The sequence below is a fragment of the Mauremys reevesii genome, linkage group 6 (genome assembly GCF_016161935.1).
Source record: "Mauremys reevesii isolate NIE-2019 linkage group 6, ASM1616193v1, whole genome shotgun sequence".
Classification (NCBI taxonomy): Eukaryota; Metazoa; Chordata; order Testudines; family Geoemydidae; genus Mauremys; species Mauremys reevesii.
In genome coordinates this window covers 126,461,642-126,476,771 of record NC_052628.1, presented here as the reverse complement: position 1 = coordinate 126,476,771, position 15,130 = coordinate 126,461,642, and the positions used below count along the sequence as shown (strand labels likewise).

Sequence of the window (15,130 nt, the reverse complement as noted above, 5' to 3'; positions counted from 1 at the left end):
GATGGTCTTTAATGGGCCATCAAGCCAGCTAGGCAGGGCTAACATCAGCTTGTCTGGGACACTTCCCAGAGGCAGAGCATAATACAAAATACAGACAGTACAGAGCGAATACTTATAACTTCAACTGCAAAATGATACACAGACATACAGACAGCACAATCATAACCAGCAACCCAGAACCTGGTCTTAGACACCTTATATGACCCCCTTTACTTAGGATTTGGTGCCACTACAGGACCTTGGTTGCGACCCATGTTCTATATGGTTCCCATTTATATCAATAACGTCACAGAAGGCAACCCAATATTACCTACAGTCTAAGAAAAGAAACAGCACTGGGATTTCTAGCAAGGTCCCTGGGTCCACTGTCCCTGGACCCTGCTTGGAGGCACCATCTTTTATATTATCAGACACCGACTAGCCAGAGGCTAAGGCCTGGTCTACACTACGTGTTTAAACCGGTTTTAGGAGCGTTAAACCTTTTCAACGCCACACCTGTCCACACTAAGAGGCCCTTTATATCGATATAAAGGGCTCTTTAAACCAGTTTCTGTACTCCTCCCTAATGAGAGGAGTAGCGCTAATATCGGTATTGTCATATTGGATTAGGGTTAGTGTGGCCGCAAATCGACGGTATTGGCTTCCGGGCGGTATCCCACAGTGCACCACTGACCGCTCTGGACAGCAATCAGAACTCGGATGCAGTGGCCAGGTAGACAGGAAAAGCCCCACAAACTTTTGAATATCATTTCCTGTTTGCCCAGCGTGGAGCTCCGATCAGCATGGGTGGCGATGCAGTCCCAAATCCAAATCCAAAAAGAGCTCCAGCATGGACCGTACGGATGTGATCGCTGTATGGGCAGGCAAATCTGTTCTATCACAGCTCCGTTACAGAAGACGAAATTCCAAAGCATTTTAAAAAAATCTCCAGACAGAGGCCACAGCAGGGACTCAGCACGCTGCTGCGTGACAAACGTAACGGAAAGCCAAAGAATCAAATGGACGCTCATGGAGGGAGGGAGCGGGGACTGAGGACTCAAGCTATCCCACAGTCCCCAAAAAGCATTTGCATTCTTGGCTGAGCTCCGAATGGCTGTAGTGTCAAACACATTGTCCGTGGTGGTTCAGGGCATAGCTCGTCAATTTACCCCCCTCACCCACCCCCAGAAGTAAAAGGGGAAAAAAATCCTCTCGTCTCTTTTAAATGTCACCCTATGTTTACTGAATGCTGCTGATAGACGCGATGCTGCAGCAGTCAACGGCAGCATCCTCGCCCCCCCCCCCCCGCCATGGGTGGCTGATGGTACAATATGGCTGATATCGATCCTCATCATCAGTCTTGTGGCAGATGGTGCAGTGCAAAAGGACTGGTATCTGTCATCATCAGCCCGTGAGTGCTCCTGGCTGGCCTCCGGTGAGGTCGGCCGGGGGCGCCTGGGTAAAAAACTCCTGATCATTCCTGGTAGATGGTGCAGTACGACTGGTAACCGTCTTCATCATAGCAACAGGGGGCTGAGCTCCATCAGCCCCCGCCCTGCCTGTGTAAAGAAAAGATTCTGTTCTGCCTGGACTATCATAGCAGCGGGATGCTGGGCTCCTCTCCCCCACACTGTCTGGATTATCATAGCAGCTGGAGGCTGCCTTCCCCTCATATCTCACTAACAAGTCACTGTTTCTTATTCCTGCATTCTTTATTACTTCATCACACAAATGGGGGGACACTGCAATGGTAGCCCAGGAAGGCTGGGGGAGGAGGGAATCAACAGGTGGGGTTGTTGCAGGGGCAGCCCCTGTGAATGGCATACAGCTCATCATTTCTGCGGGATCTGACACGGAGCGGCTGTGCTCTCTGGTTCTCTGATACACTGGTTCTCTAGTACACTTGCCCCATATTCTAGGCAGGACTGATTCTATTTTTAGATACCGTAAAGGAAGGATTGACTCGGAGAGTCATTCCCATTTTTGTCTTTTGCGCCCCCGGCCAATCTCAGCCAGGGGCACCTATGACAGCAGCAGATGGTGCAGCACAAAAGGACTGGTAACCATCATCTCATTGCCAATTTACAAGGGCATGGTAGATGGTACAGTACGGCTGATAACCATCTCTGCTATCATGCAAAAGCAAATGAATGCTGCTGTGTAGCGCTGCTGAATCGCCTCTGTCAGCAGCATCTAGTACACATACGGTGACAGTGACAAGAGGCAAAACAGGCTCCATGGTTGCCATGATATGGCGTCTGCCAGGGCAATCCAGGCAAAAAGGGCGCGAAATGATTGTCTGCTGTTGCTTCCCTGGAGGAAGAAATGACTGATGACATTTACCCAGAACCACCAGCGCCAATGATTTTTGCCCCGTCAGGCACTGGGATCTCAACCCAGAATTCCAAGGGGCGGGGGAGACTGCGGAAACTATGGGATAGCTACGGAATAGCTACCCACAGTGCTCCAGAAATTGACGCTAGCCTCGGACCGTTGACGCACACCACCGATTTAATGTGCTTAGTGTGGCCACGTGCACTCGATTTTATACAATCTGTTTTACTAAACCGGTTTATGTAAATTTGGAATAATCCCGTAGTGTAGACGTACCCTAAGTTTCAAGCACCATCTCCCATCTGTTGAAAGGGAGACTAAACTTTCTGGATACTAGGAAGAGAGTCTGCTATTCTACTCATTTCTCAGCATCCATTTGAGTCCCCATCCTCCAAGATGTAGTGCCCACCTATGCTGCTGCTCATAGCTTTCTCAAGCATGAGCAGAGCACTGACTGCTGACAGTTTCACTGGGTACGTCAACACAGAAAATCTCTGAGCCAATGTTTACAGATTCGGTTCCACTATGGTGCTAAAAATAGCCACGTAGATGTCTGGGCTTGTGATGGAGCTTGGGCTCTGAAGCCTGGGGAAGAGGGTGGGTTACACAGCCTGAGCCCCAATCAGAGCCCAAATATCTACACAGCTATTTTTAGTGTCTTATAGAGAGAGCTATGAGAGATGGAGTCTGTAGACCTGGATTCTAAGACTTGTTGCTGCATAAGGTGTTTGTTGTTGTTGCCATTACTATTACCCCAGCTTACTGGATAGCAGTGAAAATAGTCATTAATTTTGTTCTGCGGCAGAAGAAGTGAGCAGCAGCGGAGGCACTGTGGCTGTGTGGTTTGCATACTCTGGAAGACATCACTGCACTACTTTACATTTGGAAGACTAGAGACTTATTTAAATCAAAACTTACATTCCAAAGAATTTTATGGGGTAGGTCCCCAAACTCACGAGGGAAAACGTCCCACTTACTACTGACTAATGGGCATAATTTTTCAAGCCCGTGAAAAGTTGAGATGCAGACACACAAAAAAGGATAATTAAAATGCCATAGATCATTATTTACCATATGTATTAAGTGGCTGAAAATAAAATTTTCTGAGTTCCAGACACCAGTTAAACAACTCCAGTGCCACACTTAAAAGGATCACTCCCCATTCTGTCTCAAAAGGGGAAACTATATATAATTTACTTAAATCTGAAACCTTAAGACCAACTGCACAAATGCTTCAACAATGCACTGCAGCTACGACTATACTTCATGTTCCACTTGTTGGGTATTGTATTGTGCTGTGCGTATAAGCACTATGCTTTCACACTGACTCCTGCTCAAGGAAGGGACCTGTTACTTGTTGTCACAGCTCATCAACTGTAACGTCCATGTATTATACTAAACAAAAAGCAAGGAAATGAAGATCAAAAGTAATTCAGTCACAGTGTAAGTATTTAGTATTTTTTATTACAACTTAGGCTGTTAAATGTATACATTAACAATCAGTACGTACACAGTGAGCAAGCTCAGAAATACAACAAGAACTTTGGCTTTTTCATTTTCTGATGCATGTGCATTTTAATTTGCAATTTTAATTACTGCATTAGTTTAGTTTTCTGTATTTAATAAAAGCAGCAAAGAATCCTGTGGCACCTTATAGACTAACAGACGTTTTGCAGCATGAGCTTTCATGGGTGAATACCCACTTCTTCAGGTAGTCACCCACGAAAGCTCATGCTGCAAAATGTCTGTTAGTCTATAAGGTGCCACAGGATTCTTTGCTGCTTTTACAGATCCAGACTAACACGGCTACCCCTCTGATACTTGTATTTAATAAGTTAAGATGAACCAATTCTGTGTTTAATTATAAACTGGTGAATTAATTTATAAAAGAAAAATCAGTGGAACACAAATATACCTGCTGTAGTATTTTTAACATTACAGACAAGTATAACTGCAAAATATCTCACCACTGTGTGATAATTAAGGGCAACATTGTACAGAGTAACTCCCGGGGCAACATTCATAGAATCATAGAATATCAGGGTTGGAAGGGACCTCAGGAGCTCATCTAGTCCAACACCCTGCTCAAAGCAGGACCAACACCAACTAAATCATCTCAGTTAGGGCTTTGTCAAGCCGGGCCTTGAAAACCTAAGGATGGAGATTCCACCACCTCCCTAGGTAACCCATTCCAGTGCTTCACCACCCTCCTAGTGAAATAGTGATTCCTAATATCTAACCTAGACCTCTCCCCCACTGCAACTTGAGACCATTGCTTCTTGTTCTTGTCCATCTGGTAAGTAACAGATCATCCATATATTCAGAGATATATGAGGAAAACCAAGTTTTATCAAAAGGGCTATGAAAATAATTGCTTTAAGATTAGCTCCAAGCATTTTATTTTGAAACACCTTGCATGTGAGAGTTGTTGCATGGTCTGTCATCACCAGCCTTTGTAGCAATGTATTCTTTTAATCTGTAAAGCCACGGTCACAACCAGAAGTTTATAGAATAAGATGTGCTTTGTTTATCCCACTCATGGCATTATATTGCCTGAAAGATCCCAAGCCCTTCTCACACAAATCTTAATGTAACCTAATGCAATGAAAAGTTGTAAGGAAAAGAGTACATTTCCAACCTTCCTAGTTGTAGTGCATATATTAAGACAGACTCTGATATCTTGCTTTCTTTCTGATAATGTTGTGAGGAAATACACTTCCCATAGTTCTGATCAGCCAGTTTAGAAGTACAGAATTATGTCAACAATTCAGTCGATAACAAACAAAACTATTAAAGTGTGGAAAGAAATTATATGGTATCTCCAATACCAGAGTCAAAAAGGGAAGCTGTTGATTCAACGGCAAATTCTGTTTTTCTCTCTTATTAAGGTAAAGAACTTCACAATAAAAACAACAAAAAATCCAAGTTTTCCTTGAGCTTAAACTTGGGCTTTCTTGGATAAACCCCCAAGACCACTTTAAGAGAAAGACTAGCAGAAATTGTTATAGCAGCAAAGAGTCCTGTGGCACCTTATAGACTAACAGACGTATTGAAGCATGAGCTTTCGTGGGTGACTACCCACTTCATCAGATTCGACAAAGTGGGTAGTCACCCACGAAAGCTCTTGCTCCAATATGTCTGTTAGTCTATAAGGTGCCACAGGACTCTTTGCTGCTTTTACAGATCCGGACTAACATGGCTACCTCTCTGAGAAATTGTTATGGCACCACTACTACCCCAGTGAAGTTACACAAAACTTTGCTATGCTTTCATTTAGTCTGAACATAGAGCTACTTTTTCACAACTGTTATGAAGTGTTTTTCCCCACATACAAGTGTCTCTTTCTTACCACCCACCAGTCTGGCCTGTGGCTTTGTTAAAGTTTCACACAGCACTCACAATATGCTAGGTACTTTCCCCTAAGGAGCTCACACACTACAGACAAAAAAAATAAATAAAAGGTAAAAATTAGTATAGTGGTCAAGGTGGGGATGGGCCACGGCATAACAATTAAAAGGTTTTCTGTAAATAAAAAAGCTATACCAATTAATCCTCTGTATATCTCATACTTGTCAGTGTAAGATAGTGCCCCATAGGCATCATAACTGCAGCTGGTCTTTAGAAGAAACCTTGTGCATAGATGTAAGCACAGGAGACAGCACAGATACATTTGCATGAGAAGCTGATAAATTGTCAAATGAAGTTGGCATTGATGTGGCAGCAAAGAAGGTGGCTGATGAGAAATGAGACAAAGGCAGAGCAGTTATGCAAAGACTTCAGTGACCATTTCAAACCTCAGGTGGATGGGGAGTCAGTGGAGGGATGACATGGTCTAAACAACAGGAAAGGAAGGCTATGTTAGCAGCAATTTTTGTATGAATTGAAGAGGGATGATGTGAGTGTCAGGAAGATCAGAAAGAAGAACACTGCAGTAATGAAGTCAGGCAATCACGAGGGCCTAAATGAGATATTTAGCTGAAGGGATAGAAAACAAAGGACAGATCAGAGAAATATTGTGGTCGAAGAAGCAACGGTATTTGCATATAGCTAAGTGTGTGAGGTAAGGAAGGAGAAATAAAAAATACCTCCCAAATTAAAGTCTTGAGTGACAGGGAAGATGGTGGTGTTTTCTACAGAGACAGATGGGGCAGCTGAGAAGGTGTGAAAGAAAACAGAAGGAGCTTGGTACTAGTCATGTTAAACTTAAACTGATGGTGCGGCATCCAAGGACAGATACCAGAGATGCATGCTGTAGGGCAGGATTAGATAGAACAGGGGTTCTCAAACTGGGGGTCAGGATCCCTCAGGGGGTCACAAAGTTATTACATGGGGGGTCGCGAGCTGTCAGCCTCCACCCCAACCCCACTTCACCTCCAGCATTAATAACAGTGTTAAATATTTTTTTTTAAAAAGTGTTTTTAATTTATAATGTGGGTTGTACTCAGAGGTTTGCTGCGTGAAAGGAGTCACCAGTACAAAAGTTTGAGAATCACTGAGACAGAAGGAGATAAAACTAGCTGTAAAATAAAAAAAATAAAAAGAGGAAGGGGCTCAGAAGTAATTCCAGAGACAGTGGTGGAGGACAGAAGGAAGAGAACTATCAGAGAGATAGGAGAAGCCTGAGGAGAATAATCACAGGACAGTTTTGCAGAATTCCAGGGAGAGTGCTCAGGATGATTGACCTCTGCTGCTTTTGATATTATCAAAGAGGGTAGGAATGGAATAGAAGTCTTCAGACTTGGCCAGGAAGAGATCTTTAGAACTGCTAGCAGTTTAGAGGAGAGTGTGGAAGTTAGATAGGAAGAATTTAAAAATGACTAGGACATATTAGATGTCTTCAAGTTACCAGGGCCTGATAAAATACATCCTAGAATACTCAAGGAGCTGACTGAGGAGATATCTGAGCCATTAGCAATTATCTCTGAGAAGTCATGGAAGACAGGTGAGATTCCAGAAGACTGGAAAAGAGCAAATATAGTGCCAATCTATAAAAAAGGGAAATAAGGACAACGTGGGGAATTACAGACCAGTCAACTTAACTTCTGTACCCGGAAAGATAATAGAGCAAATAATTAAGCAATCGTTTGCAAACATCTAGATAATAAGGTGATAAGTAACAGTCAGCATGGATTTGTCAAAAAAAAAAATCGTGTCAAACCAATCTGATAGCTTTTTTTTGACAGGGTAACAAGCCTTGTGGATGGGGGGGGGGGGAACAGTAGATGTGGTAGACCTTGACTTTAGTCAAGCTTTTGATTCTGTCTTGCATGACCGTCTTATAAAAGAACTAGGGAAATAAAACCTAGATAAGGGGTGGGCAAACTATGGCCCGGGGGCTGCATCCGGCCCTTCAGACGTTTTAATCCAGTCCTTGAGCTCCTGCTGAGGAGCGGGATCCAGGGCTTGTCCCGCTCCGGGTGGCTCCCAGAAGCAGCAGCATGTCCCCCCTCTGGCTCCTACAAACAGGGGCAGCCAGGAGGCTCCACATGCTGCCCCCACTGCAAGCACCGCCCCTGCAGCTCCCATTGGCCGGGAACCTCGTAGAGTCAGGGCAGCACGCAGAGCCGCCTGGCTGGCACCGCGCCTCTGCACAGGAGCCGGGGGGGAGACATGCCACTGCTTCTGGGAGCTGCTTGAGGTAAACACCACCCGAAGCCAGCGCCCCTGACCTCCTCTCGTGTCCCAACCCCGTGCCCCAGCCTTGATCCCTCTCCCGCCCTCCGAACCCCTGGATTCCACCCTTCTGCACCCCAGAGCCCACACCGCCAGCTGGAGCCCTCAGCCCCCAACCCGCACCCCAACCCCTTGCCCCCATCCAGAGCCCCCTCCCGCACACTGAACTCGTCATTTCTGGCCCCACTCCAGGGCCTGCAGCCCCAGACAGAACCCGCACCCCAACCCTCAATTTCGTGAGCATTTGGGGCCCGCCATACAATTTCCATACCCAGATGTGGCCCTCGGGCCAAAAAGTTTGCCCACCCCTGACCTAGATGGAGCTACTATAAGGTGGGTGCATAACTGGTTAGAAAAATCGTTCCTAGGGAGTAATCATCAGTGGTTCACAGTCATGCTGGAAGGGCATAGCGAGTGGGGTCCTGCAGGGATCGGTTCTGTTCAATATCTTCATCAATGATTATAAGTGTTCTCTATGCCATTAAGTTTTGTGGATGATACCAAGCTGAGAGGTGTTGCAATTGCTTTGGAGGATAGAATTAAAATTCAAAATGATCTGGACAAACTGCAGAAATGGTCTGAAGTAAATAGGATGAAATTCAATAAGGACAAATGCAAAGTGCTCCACTTAGGAAGGAACAATCAGTTGCACACATACAAAATGGGAAATGATTGCCTAGGAAGGAGTACTGTGGAAAGGGATCGGGGGGCCAGGGGGGAGGCTTAGTGGACCACAAGCTAAATATGAGTCAACAGTGTAATGCTGTTGCAGAAAAAGCAAACATCATTCTGGAATGTATTAGCAGGAGCATTGTAAGCAAGACACGAGAAGTAATTCTTCTGCTCTACTCTGCTCTGTTTAGGCCTCAACTGGAGTATTGTGCCCAGTTCTGGGTGCCACATTTCAGGAAAGATGTGGAGAAATTGGAGAAAGTCCAGAGAAGAGCGACAAAAATGATTAGAGGTCTAGAAAACAAGGGAAGATTCAAAAAATTGGGTTTGTTTAGTCTGGAAAAGAGAAGACTGAGAGGGGACATGATAACAGTTTTCAAGTATGAAAAAGGTTGTTATAAAGAGGAAGAAGAAAAATTGTTTTTCTTAACCTCTGAGGATAGGACAAGAAGCAATGGGTTTAAATTGCAGCAAGGGAAGTTTAGGTTGGACATTAGGAAAAACTTCCTGTCAGGGTGGTTAAGCACTAGAATAAATTGCCTAGTGAGGTTGTGGAATCTCCATCAGTGGAGATTTTTAAGAGCAGGTTAGACAAACACCTGTCAAGAATGGTCAAGATAATTAGTCCTGCCTTGAGTGCAGGGGACTGGACTAGATGGCCTCTCGAGGTCCCTTCCAGTTCTATGATTCTATGAATCTAGAATGAAGATGAAGAGAACTCAAGGCAATTGTTGTAAACTGCACATTCAATGAGTTCAAAGGTAGGGTAGGTAGAGAGGCAGGCAGGGGTTGATGGTTAGCTTTGAAGATAGAGGAGATTAGACCATAACTGTACTGAAAGGGAAAAGAAACAGGACAGCAATGGACTGAAGGAAAGAATGCAGGGGCTAGGATGGTTAAGAGGATTGGGATACTGGGGTAGATGGACAAGCTGGAGATGGAGAGAGCAGACAGGACATATACAGAAAGGGGTGTTGAGTATAGAAAGGTAAAATGAAGGTGAGGAGTGAAATCATGAAGGATTTTATCAATTTAGCCTTTGAAGTAAGCAAATTCCTGTATGGAGAGGGATATGGCATAGAGAGAGGAGTGTTTAAAGGACAGAGTCAAAGACTGCATATATGCAAAAGGGATTGTGAAATGCATTACTGTTTGACCAGAAAGATGGCAGAGCTAAAGAAGAAGAAAGAGACATTGCAATGAAATAAGAAACAGGAGCAGAGGAAACAAATGGTGGAAGAGCGAAGTCAATGCTGGAGGGAGAGCATGGACATCTTGAAAGGGACAGAGGTCACATCAGGCGCAGGTGGAGCCTGAGGAGCAGGGGGCAAGTGGTCTGTGTTAAAAGAGATGAAGTGGCAATCAGAAAGAGGGAACTTCGATAATGAGAGCTCCGAGATGAAAAGATAGCTGGTGAAGTCAGTGTCAAGTGATCAGCTTTTCTACTGAATGGATGATCTATCTGATCCACAGCTGTAGATCAAATGAGTGAAGGCAAGGAGTTGTGTAGTTAATGAATCCAATGAGACATCAACACAGAAATTGAAGTCACCAAGAATAAGTGTGGGAGGTTGTGATGAGAAGAAAAAGGAGTCACATGTCAAATCTGAGAGAAAGCTGGCTGGGGAAGAGTCAAGGGGCAGTAGATGACAGCAACATGGAGTAGGAAAGAGTCTGATGGAGCTTTGCTCAGACAAGGAGATGGAGTAGAAAGGCAGGAATGATTTATAAAAGCAGCAGGAAAGGGAAAAGAGGAATCCAAGTCCCTCACTAAGTAATGAGGCAGGGTGGTAGAAACAGAGGCACTACTAAATTTGTAGTATCCTATCCAACAACCAACGGATTAAGTAAAACAGCAGCTTCTAAAATATTCAGACACTTTCTTTTGGATTATCTGAAGAGATCCACCAGGACCCCTGGTTAAGGAATTTGAGAGTCAACTGTTCTTGAGATGTTATGACTATAAAAGGAGACACACAGCTCATTTACCACACAACTTGCCAGTCATAAGGCAACCCAGTTGAGAGATTTAACAGAATAGTATTAATAGAAATACAAATCCACCTGGAAAATTGAAACCAAGCAGTGCAAACCTATAACTGCACCAAGCATGAAACAATTAGTTATTCTCTACTTCTCCTGCTTTATGAAAGGTCTCCAAGGTTATACATAGATAACCTTTTTGATTTTGAACAGAACAAAGAGGGCAATAACGATGCCAGGTACACAGACTGATAAAGAAAAATGCTAAAGAGAGCCTGTGAAATAGTTATGAAAGCAGTTTGAAAAAGGGGAAGCCTAGTGCAACTGGAAAGCTCCGAGCAGTGTTTTTAGAGTCCTAGTAAGAAAGCTGTCTGAATGTGCCAGGACATGAACACTCAGTTCATACCATTGATGAGTCATTAGGGACAGAAGAAATGGATATTCAGGCACACACACCATCCCCTGTTGTGACTGTCAACTCCAGACAGATGAAATCACCAAAAGAAATTTACATTTATGACTTACAGTACTTGAGAGCCACCCACACTACCAGTCATGTTGCCTTCAAACAGGGGCAGTAGCTGTAAAACCTGCAATCAATGACCTAACCTCTAGCAGGTCAGATTTCTGCCTGCTGATGGGAAATACCAAAAGCATAGGAAGGCTAGAGTTATTAACACTTTAAAGTATCATGATTGCCCCATGAAATCATGATTTTAAAATCTATTAATTTAATGTAGTTTTAAAGAGGGGAGTGATGCAGGGCTGTGGAAAAGTAGGGCTATAGTTTGGTACCAGTGTTTATGTAGGACATAGCAACATTTCTATGCTAGAAACATGTTATTACGCCGAGCATTGTGCTCAACGGGAATGTTAAAATGGGAGACGAGCTGCAAACTGGAGCATTGGGTAGAGCTATTCATTGTGGCTCCCATCTAGGAGACTGGCAGCACCACTCCAGGGAGGGAGAAAAAGGCAGCAAGGGCAAAAAAGAGCAGAAGGGGGCAGTGTGGGGAAAGGAGCTACAGGGATTAGTGAGGCCATGGGGAAAGGACTGGGCCATAGCCCTTCCCCGGGCTGTTGGGGAACCTGATGGCTGGCAAGGCCCAGTGCAGAGTGGGGCCAGGGGTCGGGGTGGCTCTGCACAGAGGGGAGCTGAGCCCTGCCCTAGGAAGCGAAAGAGGAGAAGTTATTGTGAGCTCTACTCCCAAGGTAATGAATTTGTGTCCCTGAATCCCCGCTTTCCTCTCATCCAGGGGCGAGCGGGCGGGGTGTGAAGAAGGGCGACAGGGACGGGGTGCCGTGTGAGATGGGGCACCATGGGGAAGGGGACGCTGTATGGGGGGGCTAGGTCCCAGTGGGTGAGAGGGAGGTCACCGTGTGAAGGAGGGTCACCTGGCTCCCTGAGAGGAGAGCAAATAGGGGGTGCCCGGCAATCCAGGAGGGGACACCCCGCACGGGGAAGAGTGGAGAAGCACCTTGCAAGGGGGTGTGCGAAAGAAGGTGGCGCTGTATGGGGAGATCATGATCATATCATGTCCCGGGTCGCTGTATGGGGAGGGCCAGGGGGGAGGGGGGGGTGGGGGGCACAGGCAGCAGGGGGCGCAGGGGGGAGGGGGCACGCACGGGGGCAGGTCAGCGGGCGCAGTGGGGAGGGGCACGTACTGGGCCGGGGCAGGTCCCAGGGGGCAGTGGGTGGGAGGGGCACGGTACGGGGCAGGTCCCAGCGGGGCGCAGTGGGGAGGGGCACGGTACCGGGGACAGGTCCCGCGGGAGGGGCACGGTATGGGGACAGGTCCCAGGGCACAGGGGAGGGGACACGGCACGGGGGGCAGGTCAGCGGGGCGCGGGGGGAGGGGGCACGGTGCGGGGCAGGTCCCAGGGGCGCGGGGAGGGCACGGTGCGGGGGCAGGTCCCAGCGGCAGGGGGAGGGCGGCACGGGGCAGGTCCCAGGGGGCAGTGTGGGGAGGGGCACGGTGCGGGGGGCAGGTCCCGCGGGGCGCAGTGGGGAGGGGGCACGGTGCCGGGGGCAGGTCCCAGCAGGGGCGCAGTGGGGAGGGGCACGGCACGGGGCAGGGGGCGCAGGGGCAGTGTGGGGAGGGGCACGCACGGGGGCCAGGTCCCGCGGGGAGGGGGCACGGTGCCGGGGGCAGGTCCCAGGGGCGCAGTGGGGAGGGGCGGTGGGCAGGTCCGTGGGGCGCAGTGGGGAGGGGCACGGTGCGGGGGCAGGTCCCGGGGCGCAGTGTGGGGAGGGGGCACGGTACCGGGGGCAGGTCCCAGGGGCGCAGTGGGGAGGCACGGTGCGGGGGCAGGTCCCGCAGGCGCAGTGGGGAGGGGCACGGTACGGGGCAGGTGCAGGGGCGCAGTGGGGAGGGGCACGGTACCGGGGCAGGTCCAGGGGCGCAGTGGGGAGGGGCACGGTACGGGGGCAGGTCCCGCAGGGGCGCAGTGGGGAGGGGGCACGGTGCGGGGCAGGTCCCGCGGGGCGCAGTGGGGAGGGGGCACGGTACGGGGGCAGGTCCCGCGGGCGCAGTGGGGAGGGGCACGGTACCGGGGCAGGTCCCAGGGGCGCAGTGGGGAGGGCACGGCACTGGGGACAGGTCCCAGCGGGGGAGGGCACGGTACGGGGGACAGGTCCAGCGGGGAGGGAGCACGGTGCGGGGGCAGGTCCGCGGGGCGCAGTGGGGAGGAGCACGGTACGGGGCAGGTCCCGGGGCGCAGTGGGGAGGGGCACGGTACCGGGGCAGGTCCCATGGGGCGCAGTGGGGAGGGGGCACGGTACCGGGCAGAGGCAGGAGGGGCGCAGGGGGCAGAGGGCAGGCACGGTACCGGGGGCAGGGGCGCAGTGTGGGGGGAGGGGGCACGGTACCGGGGGCAGGTCCCCGGGGCGCAGGGGGAGGGGGCACGGTACCGGGGCAGGTCCCAGGGGGGCGCAGTGGGGAGGGGCACGGTACCGGGGCAGGTCCCAGCGGGCGCAGGGAGGGGCACGGTACCGGGGCAGGTCCCAGGGGGAGGGGGCAGGGGCAGGTCCCAGCGGGGGCAGGGGGAGGGGCACGGTACCGGGGCAGGTCAGCGGGGCGCAGGGGAGGGCACGGTACCGGGGCAGGTCCCGCGGGGGCAGGGGGGAGGGGCACGGTACTGGGGCAGGTGCGGGGGCGCAGGGGGAGGGGCACGGTACTGGGGCAGGTCCCCGGGGCGCAGGGGGAGGGGCACGGTACGGGGCAGGTCCCCGCGGGGGCGCAGGGGAGGGGCACGGTACGGGGGCAGGTCCCGCGGGGCGCAGGGGGGGGGGGCACGGTACGGGGGCAGGTCCCCGCGGGGCGCAGTGGGGAGGGGCACGGTACGGGGCCAGGTCGCGGGGCGCAGTGGGGAGGGGCACGGTACGGGGCCAGGTCCCGCGGGGCGCAGTGGGGAGGGGGCACGGTACGGGGCAGGTCCCCGCGGGGCGCAGGGGGCACGGTACGGGGCCAGGTCCCCGCGGGGCGCAGTGGGGAGGCACGGTACGGGGGCCCAGGTCCCCGCGGGGGCAATGGGGGAGGGGGCACGGTACGGGGCAGGTCCCCGGGGGCGCAGTGGGGAGGGGGCACGGTACGGGGCCCAGGTCCCGGGGGGGCGCAGTGGGGGGAGGGGCACGGTACGGGGCAGGTCCCCGCGGGGGCGCAGTGGGGAGGGGGCACGGTACCGGGGCAGATCCCCGCGGGGCGCAGTGGGGAGGGGGCACGGTTACGGGGGCAGGTCCCGCGGGGGCGCAGTGGGGAGGGGCACGGTACGGGGCAGGTCCCCGCGGGGGCGCAGGGGGAGGGGCACGGTACGGGGCAGGTCCCGCGGGGGCGCAGGGGAGGGGCACGGTACGGGGGGGGTCCCGCGGGGGAGGGGGCACGGTACCGGGGGCAGGTCCCCGCGGGGGCGCAGGGGGCTGTACGGGGGCGGGTCCCGCTCACGTGTGCGGCCGAGCTGCAGCATCCCATGGCGGGCGCGGGTCTCTGTCCCGGGGGAGCCGGGCCGGGGGTCCCCGCTAGGCACCGGGCATCCAACCGCCGCGATCGCCGGCCCCAGGGCAGTGGGGCGCCGCTCCGGCCTCGCCCGGCTCCGGCGGGCGGGCGGGTCGGTCGGTCACTGGAGCTCGGCTGCGGCTCGAGTCCCTCGGCAGCGCCGCCCCGCGCTCCTCATCCTCCCCCGGCGGCGGCGGCGGCGCGACGCGGCGGCGGCGGCAGCTCAGTAGCAAGGGGCGGGGCCTGCTCCGCTCACCAACCCGCCGGCCGCGCCGAGACCGCGAAGTGTGGCGGGCGCCGAGTGCCGGCTCAGCGCGCCCGCCCGGGCACGAATGGGTGGGGCACCGCGGCCGTTTCCGTCCTGCGTGAGGGAGATAGAGCGTATGCGCCGCTGTCCGCCGCAGAAAGGGCTCGGCCCACTTCCGGCCCGAGACCGGGCTCTGCTCTTGCTCCTCTCCCCCCAGTCAGGTGTCCGTGTCCTTCCCTGGGGCAGCTGA

General features: G+C 51.8%; 1 protein-coding gene across 2 annotated transcripts in view; it reads right to left on the bottom strand.

Moving 5' to 3' along the window:
* The window catches only part of SLC44A1 (solute carrier family 44 member 1), a 101,110-nt gene extending 86,247 nt beyond the window's left edge, over window positions 1-14,863 (bottom strand). The window contains exon 1 of one of the 2 annotated variants that reach the window (XM_039543688.1): window positions 14,583-14,863. In XM_039543688.1, coding sequence (XP_039399622.1) covers window positions 14,583-14,609 — 27 coding nt within the window. In that variant the 5' untranslated portion in view covers window positions 14,610-14,863. The remainder of the gene's footprint in view (window positions 1-14,582) is intronic. The other variant, XM_039543690.1, reaches the window with a different exon arrangement.
* Window positions 14,864-15,130: the final 267 nt, after the last annotated feature.